The sequence below is a fragment of the Mustela putorius genome, unplaced genomic scaffold (assembly GCF_011764305.1).
Source record: "Mustela putorius furo isolate JIRA1106 unplaced genomic scaffold, ASM1176430v1.1 tig00000174_pilon_pilon_pilon, whole genome shotgun sequence".
In the NCBI taxonomy this organism is placed as follows: Eukaryota; Metazoa; Chordata; class Mammalia; order Carnivora; family Mustelidae; genus Mustela; species Mustela putorius.
The window spans coordinates 12,450,146-12,477,835 of record NW_025421304.1 but is presented as its reverse complement, the minus strand read 5'-3'; the positions used below and the strand labels follow the sequence as shown (position 1 = coordinate 12,477,835).

Genomic DNA, 27,690 nt, shown 5'->3' with positions numbered 1-27,690 from the left:
CATGTTAATAAAAGGTTCAATGCAGCTAGAAGACACAATTATAAACATTTACATACCTAATATCAAATGAGCAAAATCTATGAAGTAAAAGATGAATGAACTGAAGGAAAAAACAGTTCTACAATAATAGTTGGAAACTTCAATCCCCCACTCTCAATAATGGATAGAACCAGACAGAAGTAAGCAAACAACACAACAAACCCACTAGATAGAATAGACATACAATAAACATTCTACCCAACATCAATATAAACATTCTTCTCAAGTTTACCTGGAACATTTTTCAGGATATACCATATGTTAGGCCACAAATTCTCAACAGACTTAAAAAGAAAGATACCCTATGAAGTATCTTCTCAAGAGGATGAAATCATCAACAGAAGTAAAATTAGAAAACCCATAATTTATGGGAATTAAACAACACACTTTTAAACGACCAATGAATCAAAGAAATCACAGGGAAACTAGAAAATTCGTAGAAATTTTAAAAAAAAACCATACTAGAACTTAGGGGATGCAGTGAAAGCAGTATTAAGAGGGAAATTCATAGCTATAAATGCTTACATTGAAAAACAAGAGAGATCTCAAATCAACAACTCAACTCTACAACTGGCTTTGTCAAGCTAGTTTACAAGATGTCTACAAAGCTAGCAGAAGGAAGGAAATAAAGATTAGATCAGAGATTAACAAAATATAAAATAAAAGAGAAATCAATGAAGTCAAAAGTTGGATTTTTTAAATCATCAACAAAATCGAGATAACTTTAGCTAGATGAACTAAGAAAAAGAGAGAAGACTCGAGTTACTAAAATGAGAAATAAAAGTAGGAATATTAGTACTGTTTCTTTTTTTTATTAGTACTGATTCTACCAAAATTAAAAGAATTATAAAGAGAATATTATGAACAAAAAGTAAACCCAAAAATGGGAGAAAATACTTGAAAATTACATATCTGGTAATGGATTAATATACAGAATATATAAGAATGCCTAATTTTTAAAAAATGATTAAAACGACATCAAAAATAAAAGTAAAAAATGGGCAAAGGATTTGAACAGACATTATCTGCAAAGAAGATATACAAATGGCCAATAAATACATGAAAAGATGCTCAACATAACTAATCATTAAGAAAATGCAAATCAGGATGAATGGATAAGGAAGATGTGGTCCATATACACTATGGAGTATTATGCCTCCATCAGAAAGGAAGAATACCCAACTTTTGTAGCAACATGGACGGGACTGGAAGAGATGATGCTGAGTGAAATAAGTCAAGCAGAGAGAGTCAATTATCATATGGTTTCACTTATTTGTGGAGCATAACAAATAGCATGGAGGACATGGGGAGTTAGAGAGGAGAAGGGAGTTGGGGGAAATTGAAAGGGGAGGTGAACCATGAGAGACTATGAACTGTGAAAAGCAATCTAAGGGTTTCGAAGGGGCGGGGGGTGGGAGGTCGGGGTACCAGGTGGTGGGTATTATAGAGGGCACAGATTGCATGGAGCACTGGGTGTGGTGCAAGAATAATGAATACTGTTATGCTGAAAATTAATCAATTAATTAATTAATTAATATGCAGATCAAAATTACAATGAGATACCACCTGCATACCAATTAAAATGGCCACTATCAGGAAAACAAAATAAATGTTGGCAAAGATGGGGAGAAACTCAAGAACTTGTGCATTTTTGGTGGGAATGCAAAATGGTTCAGGCACTATGGAAAACCTTGTGGTACTTCCTTGAAAAACCAAAGATCTATTTACCATAAAATCTAGCAATTCCACTTCTGGGTATATCCCCAAAAGAATTGAAGACAGGATCTCAAAGAGGTATCTTTATACCCATGTTCAGAGCAGCACTACCATCAATAGCTAAAACATGGGAGAAACTCAAGTATCCATCAAAAGGTAAACAGATTAATCAATGTGGCATTTACATATATACATATATACATATATACATATATAATGGACTATTATGTGGCATGAAAACGAAGGAAATTCTGACTCCTGTAACAACAGGGATGAACCTTGAGGACATCTACTAAGTGAAAAAAGCCAATCATAAAAAGGCAAATACTGCATGATTCCACCTATATGAGGTCCTCAGAATAGTCGAAATCGTAGAGACAGAAAGTAGATTAAGTAGCTGCCAGACACTGAGGGTGGGGACGGGGAAGTTACTGTGGAATGGCTGTAGAGTTTCAGTCTTACAAGATGAAAACTGTTGCAGAGATGAATGGTAGCAAGGGCTGCAAGACAAGATGAATGTGCTTAATGTCACTGAACCATTTTTGAAAATGGTTAAAATGGTAAATGTTATGTGCATTAAAGAAAAAATGCTATGTGCATTTTATCACGAGGAAAAAAAATTTTTAATTAAATACAGGCTATTTTTACAATTTGTTTTTTGAAAATTTTTAAAAGGTGCAGATTAGCAAGCTGGACCAAGCACTGTATGAATACAATGAAGTTGGACTGATATCAGAAATGTAAGGCTGATTTAATATTGGGAAATAAGATTAAAAAGAAAAGAAATACAAGATTATGTCGACCGATGAAGTCTGATAAACTTCAACATCCATTCATGATAAAATTCTTAGAAAACAGGGAACAGTAGGTAACCTCTCAAACCTGATAAATTATGGCTACGACAATAAAATCCTAGGGCAAAGATCACACTTAAAAGTGAAATGCTGAAAGCACTCCCTTTGAGTGCAGGAGCAAGACCAAGATGGCTGATATGATCGCTTCTACCAGCATGTATTAGAAGGTTCTTAGAGCTATGACAGTAAGATAAGAAACCTTATTTTAAAAACAAAAGATACAAGGATTAGGAGGAGGAGTTAAACTATTGGTATTTGCAGATGATAATGACTGGTTACTAAAAAAGTAATGAGGATAAATGGAGTATTTAGTAAGATTTTAATAAGATTGTCTGCAACAAAACTCAGCAGACAAAAGTTAATGGAGATAACACATTCACTAGGATGGGTAGAACCAAAACCTCAGATAATGATAAATGTTGGCAAGGATGTGAAGAAGTCAGAACTCTTCTACAGGGCTGGTAAGAATGGAAAGTGGTGCAGTCCCTACGGAAAACAGTCTGATAGTTCCGCAAATGAGTAAACACAGAGTTATCAAACGACTCAGCAATTCCACTCCCAGATATATGCCCAGAAAAACAAAAGCATATATCCATACAAAAACTTGTACATGAATGTGGTAGCAGCACCGTATACAGCGAAAGATGGAAGGAATTCAAGTGTCCAGCAACAAATGGATACACAAAATGTGTTACATCCATATAATGGGAGCATAGAAAGGAATGAAGTACAAATATATGTTACAACATAGATGAAGCTTGAGAACATTAGGCCAAGTGCAGGAGGTCAGTCACAAAAAACCACATGTTATATGATTCTATTTCTCTGAAATGTCCACAACAGATTAAACATACAGAGCAGAAAGTGGCTTAGTGGTTGGTTAGGACTAAAGAGGAGGAAGAGATAGTGGAGGGAGAGCTAAAAGGTACAAGGTTTCTTTGTGAGGTGATGAGAATATTCTAGAACTGACTATACTGATAGATCTGTAAATACACTAAAATAAACTGAATGGCACACCTTCAATGAAGGAATTATATGGTATGTGAACGACTTTTTTTTAAAAGTTGACTGTATTTCCATATACACAAAAAATTATTTATTAGAAAATATGGCTGGCTGGGTGATGGACACTGGGGAGGGTATGTGCTATGGTGAGGGCTGTGAATTTTGTAAGACTGATGGATCCCAGACCTGTACCCTTGAAACAAATAATACATTGTATATTAATTTTAAAAAGTGTTTTACTTTATAACATATCAGAATGCAAGAAATGGAGAAACATATACAATTTTACTAAAAAGAGATTAAGTAAATGAAAGGTAATGCAATGTTCATGTATTAGAAACTTCAATATGATAAAGATTTCAGTTCTTCTCAAACGACTCTACAGGCTAACTCCAGTTTCAAACAACATCCCAATGGAACTCTCCTATAATATTTGAGAAGCCGATTGTTAAACTGACAATGAAGAGGCCAAAACACTATGAAAAAGAACAAGAGGAGAAATGTACTTTTATAGCTAAATGGCTTCTTGTCAAGCTAGGATAATGAAGGCCTAGAGGTCTTAATGTAGGGAAAGAGGAGAGCCCCGAAAGAGATCCATGTGTAGTACGTTAAAACTGGGTCTATACGCAGCAAGCGTGCTAGATCGAACTGGGTATGTGTACCTCACATCCTACACAAAATCAAATCTAGGTGGACTCGTAGACTTAAATGTGTCTATTAACCTTTTGGAAGACAATGTGGAATAGCAGGAATATTCAGAAGAGCAATGAGGCAAGACTAGTGCTCACACAAGAACATGTTATAAAGAATCATTAAAAACAATGTGGTACTGAATGACACACAAGCAGACAGAATAGAAAGTCCAGAAATACATTACGGTATATGTAGGAATTGAGTATGGTAAAAGTGGCATCTCAAAGGAGTAGGAAACGATGAAATTTCTTTTAATTTTATTTACTTATTTGAGAGAGAGAAGGAGAGATAAAGCATGAGCAGGGAGAGGGAGAAGCAGACTCCCCACCAAGCAGGGAGCCCAATGCGGGCTTGAACCCAGGACTCTGGGATCATGACCTGACCTGAAGACAGACACTTACCCAACTAAGATATCCAGGAGCCCCAGAAATAAACTTTTTAATCAAAAATGTTGGGACAACTAGGTAACTATCTGGGGGAGAAGGGACTAAATTGGCCCATAAAATCACACTACATAGCACATGAAATAAAAATGCATCAGAAAGAGAGAGAATAAAACCACAAGAGTACTGGAAGAAACATGGGGAAATTACTTTATAACCTTGGGGTAACTCAAAATATACAGGCCATTAAATCTGATAATACAACTATGTAAAAATTTTAAAATTCTGCATGGTAAAAACACCTAAAGCCAAGTCAAAATACATTACACTAAGTAAAATGAGATGTTTACAAAGGGCAAATACTATGATTCCACTTATATGAAGTATCCAAATAAACAAATTCATAAAGGCAGAACTGGAGAATACAAGTTACCAGAGGCTGAGAGAAGGGAGGAATGCGGAGTGATTTCTTAATGGGTATAGAGTTTCTGGTTGAGATGATGAAAAAGGTCTTGAAATAGATAGTGGTGATGGTTTCACATCACAGTAAATGTATTTAATGTCACTGAACTGTACACCTATAAATGCTTAAAATGGTAAATACTGTTACGTTAATCTTACCACAATTTTTAAAAATGAGGGCAACCAGGCAAAAAAGACTAAGGACAAATGAGAGTTCCAAGAAGAGAACATTTGCATCTCATATCACAAAAGTGTTTACTTCCTTAACACATAAAAAGGAAACTGGAAAAAAAACAATAATCCAATTTTTAACAAGACAAAGGTATACAGTTCAGAGAAAATTACAAATCGCCCTTAATCATATGAAAGATGCTTCACCTCATTCATAAGAGAAATGGAAATTTAAACCATACTGAAACATACTTTTCACCTCTCAGACTAGAAGAAAAATTTAACAACATAGTCTCATGTCAAGTATATTAAAAAAGTCACTCTCCTACTCTACCTGATAAGAATATAAATTGTTGGGGTGCCTGGGTGGCTCAATGGGTTAAAGCCTCTGCCTTCGGCTCAAGTCATGATCCCAGAGTTCTGGGATCGAGTGCCACATCAGGCTCTCTGCTCAGCGGGGAACCTGCTTCCCCCTCCTCTCTCTCTGCCTGCCTCTTTGCCTACTTGTGATCTCTGTCAAATAAATAATTCAAATCTTAAAAAAAAGAATATAAATTATTATTATATACACTACTTAAGACAATTTAATAATATTTAGAAAAATACAAATGCATGGACCTTTTCACCAAGCAACCCCACTTCTGGGAATCTGTCCTATCGATTTGCTAGCACATGTGGGAAACATACATGGACAAGGTTATCACAGCATTATCTGTAATAGTAAAAAGTTAGACACAATCCAAACATATATCAGTAGGAATCTGGTTAAATAAATATAATGGAAAATTATGTACTGTAAAAAAAAAAAAAAAAACCAACAGAAAAAGCACTTCTCTACTCAGATAAACAAAGAACTCCAAGACATAAATTTAAGAGAATAAAGCAAGGTACAGAATAGTGTAAATAGGGTGCCTGGGTGGCTCAGTGGGTTAAGCCACTGCCTTCGGCTCAGGTCATGATCTCAGAGTCCTGGGATCCAGCCCGGCATCAGGCTCTCTGCTTAGCAGGGAGCCCACTTCCTCCTCTCTCTCTCTCTCTCTCTCTCTCTGCCTGCCTCTCTGTCTACTTGTGATCTCTCTCTGTCAAATAAATAAATAAAATCTTAAAAAAAAAAGAATAGTGTAAATAGTATTTTTTATATAAAAATGGAAGGGAAATATGTATGTTGTATAAAGAAATTCTGGAAAGATACACAAGAAAATAATACAAATAGCAGTGGGAGGCAGGGGATGGAGTAAGGAGGCAACAGAAGTGGAGGGACAGAATGGAAATGAGATATTTTACTGTACTTTTTATTATTCTGCTTTGAGATATAGAAATGTTTTTCTTATTATAAGTTATTTTAATGACTTCATAAGGGTTTCTAAGTCAAAGATATATGCATTAGTCAACTCAAATGACACAACATGCATTTCATTACATTTATGCCTTTTATCTCAAAGGAAAAAACCCTAAACTTTTCTCTAGTTAATTATAAGTGTGAAGTTTTTAAAGAGGAAGTATACTGATGTCTGTAACTTACTCTGAAATGCTTACAAAAATAAGACAGATCAGTGCATGGATAGAGGGATGGATACATGAGAAAGCAAGTACAATAAAACGTTCACTGTAGAATCTTGGTGGCAGGTATAGGAATGTTCCGTCTAAAATTCAAGAAAAGCCAAGTATGGCAGACTTTTACAAACCAAAATCAAAATAAAGCTATTATTTGGATCCTATACATCCAAATATATTAATGTACTCTGGCTGTAAAACTAAAAGCTGTAGTAGAAAGCATTTCCCAACTCAACAAAAGCAAGCATTTATTATTTGCCAAGCCAATGGGGAACAGGAAGGGCAAACAGGACAGACTTGAAGGAATCCTAAGGATCATCTAGCATTAGCCCCTTCGTTTTTACAAAAAAGATACTGAGGACCTGAAATGACCTGTGGGGAACTCAAAAGTGTTCTGAGTCAAATTTAGGAAGGGAAAAACAATGGCAGCAGAAAAATCATTTTTTTTCAGCTATAATCCCTGCTATAGTAAAATTCAGCTTTTATAGAATTAGAGACAAAATATATTTCCATGGAAACAATATTCCCAAGTATCCATGTGAGGCTGAGAAGTATGCTTTTCTATGCAAGACTTCACATCCGAAGTGTACACACAGGATGTGGGGTGAGAGGGTACTAAAAAGCAGAGCTTTACAATCAGATGGGCCTGGATTTGAATTCTGGCTCTACCACTTACTGGATCCTAGCCAGTCTTAGCCCTAGCTAAGCCCTAGTTTTTGATCAGCAAAATGGGAATGATTAAGACCCTATAAATTTGTCAGGAATGTAAAGAAGTACAAGTCATCTAATTCATGGATTCATATATTGGTGGCTACTGAACGTAGGCTTTCTAACATTTACTCATAATTGCATAATGCCCAATAAAAGGCACCACCTCTGAAAGCCTGTCAGTTTCATGAGTAACTTACTAGCAGCTGACTAGGCTGTAAATGGGATCCTACCAAGAGCAGAGGGAAGATGCTATTGATTTCACCATTAACAGGAATTTATTAACTGGTTGACAGCAGCTATTAGGTGCCCTATGTTTGAAGTAAAATAAAAGGTTGCTTGATGGTTTGGGTATTTTTTTTTTTTAAAGATTTACTTATTTAACTGAGAGTGAAAGAGAGAGTATGAGCAGGAGGGGCAGAGGGAGAGAGAGAGAAAATCTCAAGCAGACTCATGCCAAGAACAGAGCCCAAGGCAGGGCTGCATCTCACCACCCTGAGATCATGGCCTGAGCCAAAACCAAGAGTCAGACACAATTGACTGCACCACCTAGGCTCTCCTTAACTTTTGTTTTTTTAAGGTGTAAAGATGAGTGATCTATTTCTGACTATACAGCCATCAAGCCTGATCAATTACACCATCTCAAAACTGAAGAAATCTCATAGGACCTCCAGCAAGAATCCTCTCCCCAGTAGATCAGATCACATTACATGACTAACTTCTGCCTAAAGCTCTTCTAGTTTAAACCAGCTTCTCACTCGCTATATTATCTGACCCTTCTAATGATCAGAAAGGGCCTTTTTCTCCCACTTAGAATAACCAGGTGATGAAAAGTTAATGATAATGTATAAATGCCAACCCACACCCACCTACTTTTGGAAATAAAAATCTGTAAGTGCCGTTTTCACTTGGGGTTAAGAAAGGATATTCTCTTCAGTAACAATTCCATAATATATAAAAAGTCCAGTTCCAAAAATGCATCTTGAAGCTTGTATTTACATTCTCATAACAATAAACAGCTTAGAAACCTTGCCTTGTATTAATATATATATATAATATATAAAACACAAAGAAAACATACCTGGGATAATATCATTGATGTGCAAGAGAATTGTACTTTCAACACTTGCAAAACTACAAAGCTGCACTCCATCAAATCTGCCATCCCAATTGCCAATAGGATTATCCTGAAATCAAGTAATAGAATAAAGTTTTAAACTCTTCTCAATAAAACGTGAGTATGAACATCTACATTCTCCAGAAAAGGATCTCCCAAAATATTTTACCCTGGCCAATTTTAACTATCTTTTCTAAAAGAAAAAAGAATATATCAGAAAGAATTGCCACAGTAATAAAGTTTTTGGTTTGTTTTTGTTTATTTGGTTTTTGTTTTCATTTTAGTAAAAATGAGATCCAAGAATAATCAAGTTATAGTAAGCTCATAGATGAGCAAGAAATGGAAAGTATTCATCATACTTTACAACACATGCTAGACTACATAACACCCATCTGCACGGGAAGACTGATTAATAATACATTGTTTCACTCAGAAATCTGCCTCCAATTAACCCTAGCTTGTTCTCATCACTCTTACACTCCCTGAGCACTTAAATATTCCATTTGAACCCCTGTATGCCCTTCTGTACACAGAAAATCTATTTTTTAATGTTCTTTTGACATTGTAGGGATACGCAAGAGTTCCCTCCAAAACAGATTTTTACATTTAATTCTTTTATATTCCAATTAGCACGAAGTAGTACAGTGCTGTTCACAGAGCTAGACTAAGAGATGGGCCAGTCAGACAAGTGCCCTGAGCACCAATGTATATATAACAACATGCTGTCACCAGAAATAGATGAAGAATACTGCGTTTGCCAGAACTTTCCTTTCAAGGATCATACTAGAGAGGGGGAATGTACAGTTGCACAGACCAAATGAAAGGCAGACAAAGGCAGTGGAGAAGCTGGTGGGGCAAAACTCTAGGCAGCCTGCTCCAAGGAAATAACGTGATCCTCAGGACCGCCAGCTAAGGAAGGGGAAGGCCTACAGGGTTTTCGCCAAGTATGAGGTCCAAACGACCTGAAGCAAGGGAAACTAACCCCAATGACCAGTGGTTTCTTTCTCTAACCCTCCCCCTACCCAGCTCACAATCTCTTCTCCAAGTAAATATGAAAGGTGTGCTTTATCATTAGCTATCCTGAGGGACCCACACATTTTCCTCTGTCTCTAACTTTTCACATGGCAAACGTTCAGTAAATGTTTGTCTAAACAACATAGTAATGTTTGTCTAATGGATATCAAATGGCATTTCCTAGAATTTCCAAGCACCAGATAAACTGATGCTAAATATTCATACCTTACCAAACAATATGCCTGAGTAGATAAAAGTAATCACAAAAACATCGTGAGTACAAGAGTCTATTAGTCACGATCTCTCCTAACTCATTCTAGTGTTTAAAAATTCTGTTTGAGTTTGTTCTTTCTACCTAACAAACTCTTGTCCGTAGTTCCAATCTATGATAAAAATGTTCTCAGATTCTTTCCTCTCCTTCTCTTCATGCCCACAGGTAACATTCAACTTGTCCTATTGGAATGTTTCCATTATGAACAAATAGGACTGTAAGGTAACATTAAAAATGACACAAAACAATGAACAAAAGGGCAAACACTGTAGGATTCCACTTATATGAGGTACCTAGAAAAGGCAAATTCAGAGACATAAAGTGGAATCCTGGCTACCAGCAGATTACTAGCTGAGATGGGTAATGGGAGGTAGCATTTAATGTGGACAGAGTTCCAGTGTGGGATGATGAAAAGCTCTGAAGATGGGGGTGATGGCTGCACAGCACTGTGAATGTAATTAAATGCCATGCAACTATGAACTTAGAAATGGTGAAAATGAGGGACGCCTGGGTGGCTCAGTTGGTTAAGCAGCTGCCTTCGGCTCAGGTCATGATCCCAGCGTCCTGGGATCGAGTCCCACATCGGGCTCCTTGCTCAGCAGGGAGCCTGCTTCTCCCTCTGCCTCTGCCTGCCACTCTGTCTGCCTGTGCTCGCTCTCTCCCCTTCTCTCTCTCTGATAAATAAATAAAATCTTTAAAAAAAAAAAAGAAATGGTGAAAATGGTAAATTGTATGTTACATATATTTTACCACCATGAAAAGAGATAACGAGATACTCTAATCATCTTTTCCTCTAAAGCAATGTGCTCTTCCTCTATGCAGGTTATTTTCCATAACTGATGTTTACACTACTCATTAAAATCAGATCAGCCAATAAGATTTTGCAAAAATACTATAAAAAGAGAACCACAGATTAGCAGGGAGAGAAAACAACCTTTGCAAAAATAAAAGGCATCGGATAACACATTTGCGTGGGTTGGTTTGTTTTTTTTCTGTTTACTGGTCAGCTATCATAGAACAAATTTAAGGATTGAAACATGATTCCAGTTTATTCAAGTTGGAAAAAAGAGTAAGTGTAACTCTATATCTAGACTCCTGTCCCATCTCAATGTTCCTTTATCGAAGATAAATTAGAAGATGTTTTTTAAGTTACTCCATTAGTCCATTTTAAATATTCAGAGTGCTTAATTTGTACCTAAAATTGGTCATAAAACTGACAGACCCACAAAGAGAATACACTCCAAAAGTTTCTTACCATGTCCACACCAACAAAATATCCTAAGCTTTCTTTTCCTGGCAAGACATCACAGAATATAACTGTGCCAGACTCTATAGTTTCTCCAAGCTTCAAAGAAACTCTGGAGTTTATTTCCAGAGGGGGAAGTTCCATCTGCATTGTGTCCCCTGGACCTGCAAAATCACTTTCCAATCCATTGTCATCATCTTCTAGGATTTCTAGCTTGTCCAACGCAACAAATACGCCACAGTCTTCATCACACTGAAAAAGCTGTTTCCCTTGATATATCCCATCAGTGAAACCTTGGCCACGACCTTCTTCCTAGTTTTCAAATGAGAGGGAAAAAAAATGATTGATAGATAAAGAGATGGAGGAAGATGACCCATAAGAAAAAAGATCCACTCTGGGGATTTCAGGGAAATCACTGGGAAAATTCTAAATGACACATACAAGAAATATAATTATTAGCAGCTGCTGTTGAACTGAGTGTCTAAAAAAGAATAAAGAGGAAGCTGTATCTGATGCTGAAATATAATTAATTAACTAATTAATTAAATTTAAAATCATAATTCCACTGTGAGAGAGCCTGGCTAGATTCTGCACTGTGATTAGAACAATAATTTTGTCATAAAAAGAAAATTTTACTTTAAAAGAACAATAATATTAGCTCCATTTACTGAGTACTTACTATATATGCCCGACACCAGGCTGACTCTTGAATCAGCATATCACAAAAGCACCTCCGCTATCCAAAAACCAGGTACATACTGGTTTCGCTATTTTACAGATGAGGAAGCAGATTTAGAGAAGTAGGTTGGATAAGTAACCTGGCAGCCCAGCTATTAAATAGCATAACTGGGATTCAAACCTCTGATTGTTTTACAATCACTGTTTTAAAAATTTAATCACTAAATAAGACATGAGATTCTATATGCAAGAATGTAAAAATGTAACTAACATTTAAGTTCTTGAGAATTAATATTAATTATGGAAATGTATCACAGAGTCCTTAGTTCTCTCTTTAGTAGAAATAAATTCCAAGATGATTTTCACATAATTATGAGGGACGACCAAACCACATTTAAGTAGTTGCACCTTACTTTTCTAAAATCTTATAGCTACTTTTCATTACTTAATAACACACACACTAAGAAAAACTGAGAAACCTACAGATGCTAATGTCACAAGATAATTAACAATTTGTGAGGTGAGTAATTCAATTATAACTGGTAGAGTTCATTTTAAACACAGACAATGTTAAAATTTCTAATATGTGAAAGCCTTGAATAGTTACATGACCGGTGTATTTCCTACTATAGTAGGTCATTTTATAAAAAGTTCTCAATGTATCTATCATCTTTGCATCATCTCAATTTATCATTAGGAAGTAAGTCCTAAGAATTATGAATATTAAAAATTACAGAAGATTTCTGGAAAACGTTTTTGTTGTATTTAAAGGGGAAAAAACAATACATGTGGGCATACAAATATACACAGAAACACACACACAGCCCACTAAAACGGTTTATCAAACTTACCAGTAATTCTACTCCAAAGAATATTCCCGACACTGTCCTCTCTGCTAATAAGGGTCCTCTGAAGCGCACAACTCCAGGAAATTTTTCTTCCCCAGATCTCAGCTGTACTTTCACAGGGCAGCCCACATCTATCTGGAGGCCTTTACTTAGTCTGTTTCTGTTCTTAAACAGGCTGAACCTCTCTTCACAATTGGTAATTGCCAAAAGCAACTCTGTGAACTTTTCATTTATTTCTACGACATCCTTTTCATCAACAAAGAGAACTGCATGTGGTTGCTCTAAAATTTTTAATCCAATCTGATTTTTCTTGCCTTTTGCCGAAGGAATCCTCGAGTGCCCCACAGAACGATCCTGGATATACTGTCCTATACTCCCCTTTGGTACCTTAAGGAGCTTTTGTGTTTGTTTGTCTGTGACACTGCATTCTTGAAGAAGCAAATAAAAAATCCGCTCTTCCCAGTAGGGTGAAGTTACTTTTTCTTGGCTCCATAAGCCTGAACTCATTGTGACATTAACTCCAAAATATTAACTCAAAAAAAATGGAACTACTAAGTTTGTAGTAAAACCGCAAAAGATAAATTCACTGGCAGTCCCAAAGCACGTTTTTAGCAATTTGGTGTCCATGCTGTAAAAAGATAGCAAAGCAAAATGCCTGGAGGACAAGCAAAGAGAAACTTTACACTTTATTCTACATGAGCTAAAATTAAGATTAAAGACTTCTTAAGATCTCATTCTATTAGTAAAAACACACACATAAATGAAATACTTTCAAATGTACCTAAAAAGGTTAAAAGACATACAGTACTTGTATCTACCATAATTTTGCATCTTTAATTAAGGAAAGCCAATTGTAAAGTATCTTCAAAGATAATACAACAGTGTTCGTTTCCAAGGCAATGAAATTTATGAAATCAAATTTGAATAACAAATAACATACACATATTTAAATAGATTTTTTTAACTTTAAAAAATAGCATTTTTAATAGATCCTGCCTAACTTAAATGAATAAGCTTGTATTTTGGCAGAACACACATAAATCAAAAAGGCTGTTATTTCTCTACACAGTTTAAGTAAAAAGTTACCCACCCTAATTATTATGATAAACTTCTTTTATCAAAAAAATGATGAATCATATTCTGAAAGCTTAACCATGATTCGTTTATCTATGTTCCATATTTCAATAATGGATCATTTATTTGCTCTCCAATTTCATTTCCTTCATCATGCACATTTTGCCCTTAGATAAGCAGATGTTAATCACATTAATCAGAGCCATCATTTAATTTCTCAAAATCTCAAATAGTTTAAATCTGATTATAGTAAAGATGTCTTTAAAAATCAATTCTGTAGCCACTAAAACTTGGACTACATAACAAGGAATAAAACTGTAATACAGTAACAAATATCGAACTTTTTATACCACAATTTTTAACTATGTCATCCTTGAAACAAATACAAAAAGATCATTACTTTTTCAGTTTCAAATTTTCATCTAAAACTTTTACAATACTAATCTTTCACAATTAAAATAACCTTCTCAACCTTACTTTAACTGATGGTTAAAAATGATACAATTTCATCAAATCAAATTAAGATTAAATTAATTATCTTACTGAAAAATTTTTTTATGTATTCTGGGTCACATGAGTGTGGCCATTTGGTTTCTAAATACAGTTACTCATTCCATCCTTCTTTTTGGGGAGGGGGGCAAGGAGGGGTAGAAGGAGAGGGAGAGAGAGAGAATCTAAAGCAGGCTCCATGCCTAGCAGAGCCCGATGCAGGGCTCAATCTCATAACCCTGAGATCATGACCTGAGCTGAAATTAGGAGTCAGATGCTTTACCAACTAAGCCACCCAGGTGCCCCTCCATCCTTCTTTGAGGTAGAAGTATCCATTTCATTCCATTTCACACCAGCAGTTGAGAGCACTACCATATTTATCTATTTTATTCTTGGAATTTAGAAATAAATACTCCTAAAACTAAAGAACCACATTTTGAGTTTAATATTTGAACTTAATGATAAATAATCTGGCAAATCTATACGTGGACTGTGTCCTTAGATAATGATGTACTCTAGAATTGGTCAAGTGCTTTTAAAAGTCTGTCCCCCCACAACCCAGAATGAGACATGCAAGTTACCTGAGACAGGATGAAAAGTTTGGCATCTCTTTAAAACAACATTATTGAAATATCGTGTAACACTTAGTAAAGGCAGGGGAAGAGCTGGTGTAAAGTGGTTCTCGCTCTCTCGCTCTTTTCCCACCCTTCTTTATAATGTGTTTGTCTTAATTCCACTTGAGGGCACTGTTACTTCAGCAGGAACAGAATCAATTTATATTTGTCACTTACATAAAACACCTGTGGAAATCCCTATCTTGGCACCATCATAAACCCCGAAATCCCTCACTGAAAGCTACCCAGAGACCTAAACCCTCAATTTGGCTGTATTCCTTTAAAGCGCCAAAATGATTGATTTGTTATTTCTGACTTAAAATTCTTCTCAAATGCCAACAAGTGTTCTTTTCTTGAATCCTCAAATTATCAATATGAATATAAGCTCTCATGTACTCTCAAGACGCAAAGATGTTTGTGACTTTGTTAAAAGGCTTGACATTATGCTTTCTGAGTTTCTGGGTCTGCTTTCTACAGATTTATAGTCTCTGATTTTCCCTTGCAATCAGCCATTTTCTGTGGTTTCCTACAGGGTACATTTGACTCATTCTGTGGCCTTGTTGCTTTCTACCTTACTCCTTCTAACCAGTTCTGAGAAGCCAGAGGATGAATAAACAAAATAACTGAAAGAGGTATACATAAATTCTGAACAGCCTTCCAGGAGTGAAGCACAGAGGCCTGGCTCCATGGACAGGGTCTGGGTTACTCCCAGAAGGCTGAGATGGTCACAAAGAAATTTCTGAAAAAGGGAGTTGTTTTGTTCTCTTTATAAATGTATTTAAATATTTTTGGCCAAAATATTGCTTTTCAAGTATGGTAATTCTCTTTAGAAAAGAAATTACTTTTTAAAATTCCTAAAAATTTATCTTCAAATAATAGGAACATCCCTGAATCTTAATATTGTATGCCCATGATTTCTACTCCATTGGCTCCCCAGCTTAACAAGTCATGTCATGATGGAAAACAAAACCAGTGGGTAAAGAAATATGACCAAGATGAAATTAAATTACTGTATGTAATGCATTAGGACGCTATGGTTTATATGAATTTGGTTACAGAAGTGTTTTTTGCTAATCGTTTAAGAAACAGTCCACAGTAAAATTTAATATAACCCCTTTGGATTATAAAAAAAGGTGGAAGGCAATTTACCAATCATTATTAAGAACCATCTTTTACAGCGAACACTCGGGAGCAGCTTTGCTCTAACCTGCATTAGTGGAAGGGGGAGAGGCCTTCACCTTAATAAGCGCAGGGGTCATGTCAGACCACTGGAGCAGCAAGAGCAAAAGTTTATAAAACATGTAAAAAGCATTATCCAAAAATAAAAAGGCTGTGGTCTTTCCTCTTTCAGAAAGCACACATTAAGAGAGAATAACTTCGGAATTACCATGTTAAACAGTGATTCTCTTCATTGCAACTGATAGTTTGAGAAAGGTGAATGGAGAATTTTACGACCCCAGAGCTATACAAGATGATAAACTTAATGGTAGTGAATATCTCAATATACTGCCATTACAGCAGAAATAGGTTAATAAAGGGACTTTCTTCCACTGCAGAAATGAGTAGAATGACAACGTTCTTTCACTGGATATGCACGACAGTTAGACTGAGTCTTAAGAACCCCAAGCAGTAAAATCTAAAGACGACATGGGAAAAATTCAAAAGCCATTGTCAACGAGTTCTTTATCGATCAAGGTTTCTCAGTTTGTTTAGTATTTTTGTGCACTCAGCACAGTGTTAGATGCTGAGAAGTATGGCATTTTTAAAGTATGATAAGTGCCCTACTTTATGTTCTCTTACTACCTTTCAGGTCTAATTGGTTTAAAATTGCCTCTAATTGCACTTTGAATGTAAATATACCACAAGTGATTCATCTAAATGCCTTCACTTTTTTCAGGCTGGAAAATTGAGTGATTATGAATATCCTGATCATTACTCTAAGTACTGAATGAAAATTACCAAAGAGATGGAATGCAATGATATATTTAACCCTAAACCATATTGAACAGAAGAAGGCCTTTCCTTTGACAACATTTGAGATGAGGGACTGGTTCAAGGTCACAAAGACTTGAAAGTGTATCTGGTTATCTGAGCTTGTTGAGGGTCTAGATTCTGAGCAAAGGAGAGTTTAACTGTATTAAAATAAAGCCATTAAACCAAGACACAAATACTTATCAGTTTCCTATCAATGCAATGAAAAGATGGTCAAGAAATGTGTTTTATACAAAAATATTAAAGGTCAGAATTACCTCTTTCTAAAAGATAATATACAGTACACACAAACAGCATTAACTACATACAACTGACAATCGTCATCTAGAAAGTACAATGTCTTTTTAATTCCCAAGCTATCAGGTTATACTGCTCAAAGAACCTCACTAGAGAAAACAAAGAAAGATCTAATTCAAGAACATTTTTGCATCTTCTCAAATATCCCAACTAAAAACCACAGAAGACTATCTAAATCAGAATAAAACTTACAGTACGAAAATACTGCCCCCAATTATAAGTGGCAAAGAGACAGAAGGTCAGCGTGAATGCCAAAGAAAGAAGACACACAGGTCTTTTTCCAAAAGCTTCTAGATAGCTAGAATAATCACCATTTTAAGGAAGAATCTCTCTCACTAAAAGAATAACTTGTTCTACCACTAAACAGCTAAAAACAGAAAAACAGAGATTCCATGACCAGAAAAGAGTCAGCTTTATCTTTCCACACCTACTATGTCCCAAGTGCACAAGTATTCCATTCCTAAAACAAGCGGGATTTATAACGTTAAAAAAAGAGTCTGGCTCCCGTATCTGCATGTATATTCACGGCAGAACAGGGAACCCCGCAGTCTCCCTAGAGTTGAGCCCCGCCACTACACTTCCAAACTGGGAACTCCCACAAGTCCTTCATCTTCGTATTCCTAGTGCCAAACCACTGCCTAACATGTAAGGGGCATTCAGTATGTGTAAAATGAACGAATGATCTGGTTAACTCAGGTGATAAAAGTGAAAGCCAAAAATCCATTTCCTCATCCTAATTGTTTAAGTGATTAAAAGCTTATCTTCCAACTTAAAAAGGAAATATATACATATATACATAAAACTTCGAATTAATGAAGTCACAGTTAATGTTTACCCCCACTGCATTGCTACACACATGAGAAAAACAAGAGAAATTTCACAATTACAAAAACAAGTTGTTGTGAGGTTCCTCTGAAGCTGGTTTCCTAGGTCTTCACACCATGTGTGATGCCTATAAATTCTGTGTAACCCGGGAAAATACCTTGACAAATTTAAGAAGAAACTGTGGAAATCAGGAACAAAATACTCATCATTCGATGAATAGGATAATTACTCCTTTCTCTCTTCTTATGATAAGGACTTTGCCAAGTCAAGCGAAATCACAGTTCAGGCATGTCGGACCATAATAAAATCACTGCTGCTGAATGTGTGCTTTATATAATAGTGCCCTGGTCTTAATCAGCTTTCCACAAAAGTTGCCATCCACAGGAAGGCTTCTTCAGGGGAATACTATAACATTTCGCAGCAGACCCTCGCAGAACGTTCTGGGTGATATCAACATTCAACAGCACACCAACGTCCACAAGTATTCCCAGCCATCGTTTTCTCCTAATACTGTTCTAGTTCCAATCCACCCACCACGCAGTGGGGAATTGGCAGCCTAATCCTCAGGGCCATTCAGTCTACTTGGGGCGTGAGGGGGTGTGCAGAAAACCAACACTTGAATGAACACCCTCCCTCAAGGCCCGGATTCTTCTCAGGGAGCCAACGACTGCCAAAGGAACAATCTTATTAAGATCTCTATTAGCCCGAATTCAAAAGCAAGGTAAGGAATGCTTCTTCGCTGAGCTAAGGATACAACTTTCCAGGGAGAACTGGGGAAAGAGGATGGCGGCGGGGGTGGTGGGCGCCGAGAGACTGAAAGGCTCGGTGGCTGAAAGATGACAACCATCCTAAAACATGCAAATGCCACAGGGTGGAATAGAAAAGATGCCAAGTACATGAATAACCGGGCAGCTGACCCAGCTGAGAAACCAATCCAGGAACACTCTCTTCTGTCAAGACTTCCTGATCTCCCCACGGATCGTTAACACGATGAACAAGGAAAACCGGAGGACGGAAAAGAATACCTTGTTTCGACAGAGCACACCTTTCAACTCAACAACTCCAGGTTGTGGTGGAGCACCATCCTCACCCTGGAAAGGGGGAAACTGAAAGAAAAAGCAGAACACGCCATTAACGAGGCCAGAACCCTGACAGCTCCTCCTGGACAGGAGCCACAAACACCCCGCAAAGCGACCGATCGATACGCCCCTGGGCTACGAGAGAGAAGATATTACAGCCCAGGCCAACAGGGGAGGCCCGTGCCTCAGTTTCCCCATCTGTACATGGGGGCCGGCGGAGAAGACGAGTCTCCTGCGCGGCTCCCACCCCGAGTCCTCCGTCTTCCGGAGGTCCCGGCGGCGGCGACCACGCTCCCACCGCTCCGGAGCCCTCTCAGGAAGCCCGGGGTGGGGGGTTGGGGGGGGATGCCCCGGGGGTGGGGAAGCTCGGGCTGACGTCAGCGGGCTAAGCACCCCGCGGGCCTGGCCGGCTCCCGGCCAGGGCAACTAACGGGCCGGCGCCGAGGGCCCGACGGCCGCGGCGGCGGCCGAAGGCGCCCCGAGGCCGGGAAGGGACGCCCGAGAGGACCCAGCCGCCCGCTTCTCGCCGCTTCAGTCGCCCGCTCACTCACTCACCTCCGGCAGCCGGGCGTCGCCCCTTCCCTAGTCTCGCTAGCCCTCGTCCCAGTCCGGCCCCGGCGCCCCACACCCACCGCCTTAATATTTACCTCCGACGCGCGGCCCGGGCGCAGCCGAACCTGCTACCTGGGCCCGCCCCCACCTGCCCCGCCTCCGAGCCTCCCGGGGCGGGAGGTGGAGAGAGAGAGAGAGAGTGGGAGCGGGGGCGAGGGGCAACCGCCGAACTGACCAATCGCAGCCCGAGATGCGTTCCTGTGCACGCTCTGATTGGGCATCCCTGTGACAGACCTTCCTCCAATGGCTGCCGGCCCGGAGCCGGCTGAAGGGACTTTCCGCTCCTTCAAGCTCGGTCGAGCAAAAGGGAAAGCGGAGGGAAGGGAAGGAGGAGCGGAGGAGGTGGGCGGGGAGCTCTGGCTGATTGGGCAAGAGGCTGCGGATGCGGGGTCACCATTGGTAGACACCGGAGCCGGGGCGGGGCGCCGTGCTACTCCCGGCTCCACCTCCCAGGCCCCGGTCCTGGCGCTTGACTTAGCTGTCAAAACTCCTGCAGGGAGTTTGGGTCTGGGGTGACTCGAGCTGGGAATAGGATTTCAGGATTCCATGAAAAAGCAAAGCTTTAGAATCAGACTTAAATGTGAATGCTTTGCGCTTTTAATTAGTAACCTCTTGACGTGAGAATCTCACGACCACGCTAAGCCTCAGTATCCCCAACTGTAAAATGGAGAGAACAGTCATCACCTGTCCTACAGAACCGCTGTGAAACCCTGTAGGTAAAGTTTTCCGATACACAGCAGGAGCTCAGTCGTTTTGAATCTCTTCTCCTCCCTCAGATTCTGCCCGGGACCTCTGCTGCTTCGAAACCTCTGTCGCCACCTATCCCAGTTTGAAGGGAGGTCTCCCTAGGGTGGCGAAGAAGGGATTTCCACCCGCTGCCTCACTCAGCTCTGCACCCCTGGCCAGCAGCCAGGACTTGGGGTGTAGTTAAGGATCCTTCAATTAGAAGGGAGGTTTCTGATTCCCAAAAGTGCTCAAAATATTTAAGGAAGTGCTTTTTATAATCAGCCCCAGAGCCTTGCTTCAGAGCATGCCTTGCTGCACTGGATACTCCTGTTAATTAATTCCTTCTCCTTTGACATTTTAAGTACCAATTATAGGAGAAGGTGATTAATACTGAGGAAAGAAGAGGGGTGTGTGTATTTAATCATGAGAGGGAAAATTTCCCCAGTGGAAAGTGACATTTCTGAAGATCTGGGCAGTTTAAACCAGCAAGTACATAAAAGAAGTCACATGAGTGATTACTAACAGTACTAGTCCACAGGCCACCCACCTCCCTGGCCCTAAGCACCGAGGATGAAACGGACATCTTTTGAAAACCTAAGCCTCAATGCATTCTTGTCTTTCCCTTGTTCATCCTTATCCTGTGTCCTGAGTTTCATGACCTCAGTGATGTAAAAAGCAATAAAATGGAAATCAACAGGCCTGGCTCACAGTGTGGCCTTAGGCGACACTGTTCCCTCCTGGCTCTAGATTCTCCAATAAAGTCAGGAGGACTCAGAGGTCACCATCTGGCTGTCTGGGCTAACAATTCAGCCTGAAGACGATTTTTGCTTGACCTGTACAGTGAGTAGGAGGAAGGAGAAGAGGGAGTGGAGTGGGAGAGAAAGAGTTTGAATCCTTTAAGACAGGGCAGTCTCCCTTTCCCCTGTTTGCCACACTGCTCTCTACTGGCCCCCAAAGGTCAGTTTGCCACCCCTGGACAAAAACGTCTTCAAGCTCTTTCTGATGATCCTGCTTGGTGCTGCTGAGCCTGCTGCTTTCTGCCCTACCCGCCAGCTGTGAGAGCCCTTGCTCAGTCCTCCTGCGACCCATTCCTTGAATCAGACAGTGTCAAAGCCTGACTTCATCCAAGAGATATTCTTCCAAGCCAGACCCGATAAACAAGGCTTATCTCAATTACTGTCTCCCATAATGACTGCCTAGAACATTGTGTTGAAAACAATTCTAAAACTGTATTCAGGCTCTCTGGGGAAAAGAGATGTCTGCCAGGGGATAAGATGGGGGAATAGTGTCATGGTGCTATTATTTGCAATCCTTGCTAAGCCAGCCTCTCCTTTTACAGAGAGGAGATTAAGGTCCAGAGAGGGAAAATAACTTGTCCCAGGTCACCCAGGAGATGAGCTGAGACACTGATTCTCCTGATTTCAAGTCAGGATCTTTCCAGCTCCGTTGGAACAAATTCTCCAACTGCAATGCCTCTCCTTTCTGCTTTCCAATCCTCCCCTTGTTTCAGGCATAACCAAAGTCCACCCTCTTCCAAGGGTCTTTGCAGATGGCCCCAGGCCCTGTCGTTGATGCCCTCCACCTCCACACAGCCTGTTCCACTGCTGGCTGAACTACTACCGAGCATGGACCAAGAAGCACAGGGGCGTCTGAGAGAGAGTCCACCCATACCCTCTGGCAAGGAAGGGCAGACCTTAAAGGACTAGCTCCGAGATCACATCCTGAGCTACCGAGGTTGGAGTGAGCCCCAGAACGAGAACTGTTCTGAGCACACGTAAGAGGTGGTGGGGCACTGAGGGCAGGCCTGTTCGAGGAAGTCACCTATAAGATGAAATAAGGAAGATGACTAGCAGCCCGGGAGGGGGGAGGGGGGGGAAGGGGAGCACATGGGGCAAAGGGAACAAGGCTGTGCATGACAACATTGAAGGAACCGAAGAGGCAGAGCACGGTAAATGGGGACACAAAAGAGCCCGGCAGGTAGGACCCTGGGAGTCGCATTTTGATCTTTAGCTTATGAACAGGATCCCATTGAAGGATTTTAATAGGGTAATTCGCTCTGATTCTAAACCGTCTTGCATAGCACTCATTGAAGAAAGCAGGAACCCAACCAAAAGCCACTGGATTAAATGGAGCTCTTTCTCCCAAGAGCTGGAAACCTGGTGGCCTGGGAGGGACCTAGGACTTGGAGTAACACCCATGCAGGTCCCCAGCAAACCTTCTCAGGAACACGATTAACCGTCATTTCTGAGACGCTGCCCCGTGCTCCCCAAATGGCTACCACAGGCTACCTCTTACTTCCAGCCTCACAAAATTCAGTGTTGCAGATGGTACTGCCCGCTTAGTTAGCATTTCCGCCCCACAGAGCCGGAAGGGAAGGTCCTGATACTCCTCCACTCCCCCTGAAGTCCTTCCGTTTTCCTCATCCCAGGAAATGGCAACTCCTGGCTATTCATGCAGCTTCCCGTGCTTCCAGGCATTTCCCTCCCATTCCTGGGATAGGGGCGTTTGGCATAATCTCCAAACCAGGGGGCTAATGAATGAGCTCTGAATCACGGGGCTAACTGAACCAAGCATCCCCACAGGCAAGGAGACCGCATGGGCCTTTTCTCCATATGGCCCGGCCTGGTGTTTCAGTCCATGGATGGGTAGAGAGTCTGCCATTCCAAGGATGAGCTTGTCTCTTAGCTGTGGGGGTGGTTGGGGAGTGGGTCTCCAGGTGCAACTGAACATGCTGTCTGGGGGCTTTTACTGAGGATACCCAAAAGCTCTTTTTGATAAGATAAAAGTGATTACTTTAATCATCTTTCCCCTAATCCTGCTTAACTAAAAATACATGCTCCTCTGTTGGAGCTATTTGCTGTTATCAATGATAAATGATCTCTGTGTGATTTGAAAAACATACCCATAGAGAAAAGGGGTCTAAGGCTCTTCATTGAGACTTCTGTGCTATCTCTGGGATCCCATTTGGGACAGTAAAACACATTAAAAATGATCTCACATGGCAAGAAAACTTCCTCCCTTAGGAAGGAGACACTGATTGTGTCAGGAGAAAGGCGATTCATTTTTATAATCTTTTTTTTTAAGATTTTATTTATTTATTTGACAGAGAGAGATCACAAATAGGCAGAGAGGCTGGCAGAGAGAGAGAGGAAGAGAAGCAGGCTCCCTGCTGAGCAGAGAGCCCCATGACGGGATCAATCCCAGGACCCTGGGATCATGACCTGAGCAGAAAGCAGAAGCCTTAACCCACTGAGCCACCCCGGCGCTCCTTGTTTTTATAATCTTGCCCAACTTCTATGTTCTGCTTCCTTTAAGCAGGCTGATTCTCCATTAGGTTTACAAATATTTGAGCTTCAGTTATGCACTAGGCACTATTCTAGCCCCAGAGGACTCTGCGGCAAGCATGACTCTTGTTCTTCTCATGGAGCTGACATTCTAGGGGAAGGAAGAAACACACGGATGTCAGTTGGCCTGTGCTGGGAGGACACTAGTAAGCTGGGCTGGGAAGCAGAGAGTGGTTGGGGACTACTGTTGGAGGTAGACAGCTCAGGGAAGGGGTCTCTTGATGAGCTGACATTTGAACAAAGACCTGCAGTAAATGAGGAAGCCAGCCAGGCCACTGTCTAGGGAAGAGTGTTCCTGTAAGAGGAAATAGGCAGGTGCAAAAGTATGGACGCACTCTGCATCGTCAAGGAGCAGCAAAGAAGCCGTGTGCTGGAGCGCAGGGAACGGGTGTCTGAGTGGCAAAGGGGAAGTCCATGAAAACCCCAGGGGCGGGCCAGGGGATCTTAACTTTCACCTTGAGCTAGATTGGGAAGTTCTGGTGAATTTCAACCAGAGCAGTGGCTCATCTGACTTACCTGTGAACAAGCTCATGTGTGGGCGTCAGGCCAGCCAGTTAAGACACTAATGTAGTAATCCAGGCAAGGCAAGGGTGCACGCCTTAGGAGGCCCTTCTTTCCTGGGGGTGGCGGGGAGACAGTGAGAAGGACGGGTATGTGGAACTGAAGACGTCAAGAAGGATGTTGTTCCAAGTAAAAACGGGAGAGGAGGGATTTTCACAGTGATTGATAACGGAGGGGTGGTGATGCCTAGAGGATTGAATTTGTGGATTATTCCAGAAATGATGATAGGTGGGATTAAATCTGGAGCCAAAAAAAAAAAAAAAGGAATCTTGGAGAATCCAGTGATCTGGGATTGCCAGTCTGCACAGCTGAAGGCTCTCCCCATGTAATTCTCCAAGGGGCATCCTGGGCAGGTCATTCATGACCTTGCCGCTCCCCTGGGGAAACCTGCCACCCAGGGCCCGGGCCTCTGTGCTCCCTGGCGTGCCGGCACTACCAGGGTGTGCCATCGCTGTGTGCTTCGCCCGCTGGGCTGCGCCCATCTCCTGAGTGGGGATGGAGGCGTGAAGATGTGTTGGTGCAATAATGAAATGATGCTGTATGTAGTCTCAACTCAGCCTGCTCGGAATGTGATTCCACCTCCCACACTTTCTGCGGGGTATATTCGTTCCAGTATCTGGTTTTGGCACTATGTGGGGGGGGAGGGGGGCGGGGGGTAACACTCAGATTGACATTTTTTTTTTCTTCTAGGATGATGGTGAATATAATTGAAATTCTGAAGCTCTTTTTTAAAAAAATTCTCCTACTCTGGTACCTTTTTTTTTTCCCCTGCACAGAAGAATTATGTATTTTCAGCCACAAATCTGGAATGTATCTGTTCCTGTTCTGCAAAGGGATTTCTGGAAGTCGAACTAACTTGTTCACAAGTTACCTGCCTGGGCCCAGAATGCTTTTGGTGGATCTGCTGGACTTTGGGAATTTAAGAATCTTCCACTCTGAGCTCTGACGGCAAGGACATATCCAGGTCCCAGTGGCACCCTTTGCTGGGCCCTCTTGAACTCTTCTCCATAATCTCTCCCTGGGTTATAACATCCGGGCCCAATGAGCCCATCCCCCTTTAGAGGCTGAGGACACCCATGCTATTAAACCTGGCAATGACCTCTCCCATGGGCTTCAGACTCAGGGCATAACTTGGTGTCTCCATTTGATGTCGCTCAGGTATCCCAAACTTGACTATCCAAAACAAAGTCCCTCCCACTTCCAAGGTTTCTTCCCATCTGTCTTCCCAGCTGACCTCCAAGATGGTGTGTCCCAGTGACTCAAGTCAAAAATCAAGGGGACTTGAATCTCCCCTCCCCCTCCTAGGATGTTTCTGGAATCCATCCTCTTCTCTTCACCTTTGCTGACACCACATTAAAACAACTGCCTCTCTCACCTGCAATAGCTTCTAGGTGGTTCTGTCTACTTTTTCTGCTCATCCCTCCCCTATGCCTTCCAGTCCCTTCTCCAACCAGGAGCAAAAGAGGTCTTCTTTGAATGTCATTGGGTCACATTTGACCCTGCTTAGAACTCTGCAATGGCTGGTCACTATTCTAAGATCAAGCCCAAGCCGTTGACCATGGTCAACTAGGCGCTTCATGAACTGATCCTACCTACCTCCCCGAACCCATGTAGACACTCGCCCCTTAGTTTGCCTTAAATGTATTTGTCTCCTGTGGCTGCTGTGACAAATTATCCCAGACTTGGTGGCTTAAAATTACACCAATTACTTCTCTTACAGTCCTGGAGGCCAGAATCAAAGTGACAGCAGGGCTATGTTCCTTCCACAGGTTCTAGGGGAAATGCCATGTCCTTGACTTTTCCAGCTTCCAGAGCTGCACTCCTTGCCCCCATGGGGCCCCATCTCCCACCTTCAAAGCCAGCAGTCTAGCAACTTCCCTCAGTGATCACACCACCTTCTTCTGTGTCAAATTGCCCTCTGCCTCTCTCCTATAGAAACACTTGTGGTTACAAATACAGCCTATCTAGATAATCTAGGAAAATCTCCCCATCCCAAAAACCTCATCTTTTTTTTTAAGATTCTATTTATTTATTCATGAGAGAGAGGCAGGGGAAGAAGCAGGGAGCCCAATGTGCGACTTGATCCCTGGACCCCAGGATCATGACCTGAGCCAAAGGCAGAAGCTTAACCAACTGAGTCACTCAGCGCCCCAGCCAAGATCCTCATCTTAATCACATCTTTATTTTTATTTTTTATTTTTTGAGAGAGAGAGAGAGCTTAATGGGGGATAGGCAGAGGGAGAGGGAGAGAATCTCAAGCAGACTCTCCACTGAGCAGGGAGACTGATGTGGGGCTCAATCTCCCAACCCTGAGATCATCACCTGAGCCAAAATCAAGAGTTGGACGCTTAACCAACAGAGCTACCCAAGCGCCCCTAAACCATAACTTTAAATTACCTGTTGCCACATAAGGCAACATTCTCAGGCTCAAGGAAGGAGTTAAATATTTGGGGCCGTTATTCAGGCTACTACATGTACTGGGCTGTTCTCCATGACAGGTCTTCCTGAAGCTTGTCCTTGGTGAACAAGCCCCCTGACTCCTGGCAAGGCCAGCCCCTCCTCATAAGGTCCCAACCCTTACATGTCTCTGCTCAATCCCCAATCGATTCCCCTCTATTGATAGAACCTTCACTTCCTTTTTTTTTTTTTTTTTTTTTTTTTTTTTTTTTTTTTTGAGAGAGAGAGTGCACCCATGTGAGTAGAGGGGACAGGCAGAGGGAGAAGCAGGTGCTCCACTGAGGGGGAAGCCTCACATGGTGCTCAATCCCAGGACCCTGGGATCATGACCCAAGCCAAAGGTAGACACTTCACCAACTGAGTCACCCCGGCGCCTCTGTTTATTTCCTTCCTAGCCGTTATCACAGTGGACCTTATTTTCTGTATCTTCCAGTTCACTAGTTTTCTAACCACCTCTCCCCTCCTCACCAACCTACATGCCTTGAGGACCGGGATCGTGTCTCTGTTGTTCTTCCACCGATGCTCCTACCATATCTGGCCCATAAATCATTGCTGAAGGAATTTCAGGAAAATGAAATTTACAATCCAAAGATGCTGCCACACACAAGGACTGCTGTGTTGACTCCTCAGGGAAAGCTGGCCTAGTCGATCCCCACCTCTCTCCCAATCTTCTGTATCAGAACAGTGGACTGGACAAAAATGAACACCACAAGCAGAGAGCCCACAGGCAAGCCCGTATGCGGGAGCCCACAGACATGCCGCCGCATTTCGCAAGCCAGGCCCCCAAAACCTGGCCAGGGAGCGGATCTCACTTTGGTGAGGAGCCCCCTGAGCTCATTAAATGCAGCTGAGAATGATTTC

General features: G+C 41.1%; 1 protein-coding gene across 12 annotated transcripts in view; it reads right to left on the bottom strand.

Moving 5' to 3' along the window:
• The window catches only part of CYLD (CYLD lysine 63 deubiquitinase), a 65,059-nt gene extending 45,180 nt beyond the window's left edge, over positions 1–19,879 (bottom strand). For 5 of the 12 annotated variants that reach the window (XM_004744168.3, XM_013052113.2, XM_045076051.1 and 2 more), the window contains exons 1-5: positions 19,685–19,825; positions 19,076–19,156; positions 12,763–13,414; positions 11,243–11,545; positions 8,667–8,772 (exon numbers count right to left, since the gene is read on the bottom strand). In XM_004744168.3, the coding sequence (XP_004744225.1) occupies positions 8,667–8,772; positions 11,243–11,545; positions 12,763–13,266 (913 nt within the window). In that variant the 5' untranslated portion in view covers positions 13,267–13,414; positions 19,076–19,156; positions 19,685–19,825. Of the gene's footprint in view, positions 1–8,666; positions 8,773–11,242; positions 11,546–12,762; positions 13,415–13,849; positions 14,001–19,075; positions 19,157–19,684 lie in introns of all 12 variants that reach the window. The other 7 variants (XM_045076055.1, XM_045076053.1, XM_045076052.1 and 4 more) reach the window with 7 other exon arrangements.
• Between the last annotated feature and the right edge of the window lie 7,811 nt (positions 19,880–27,690).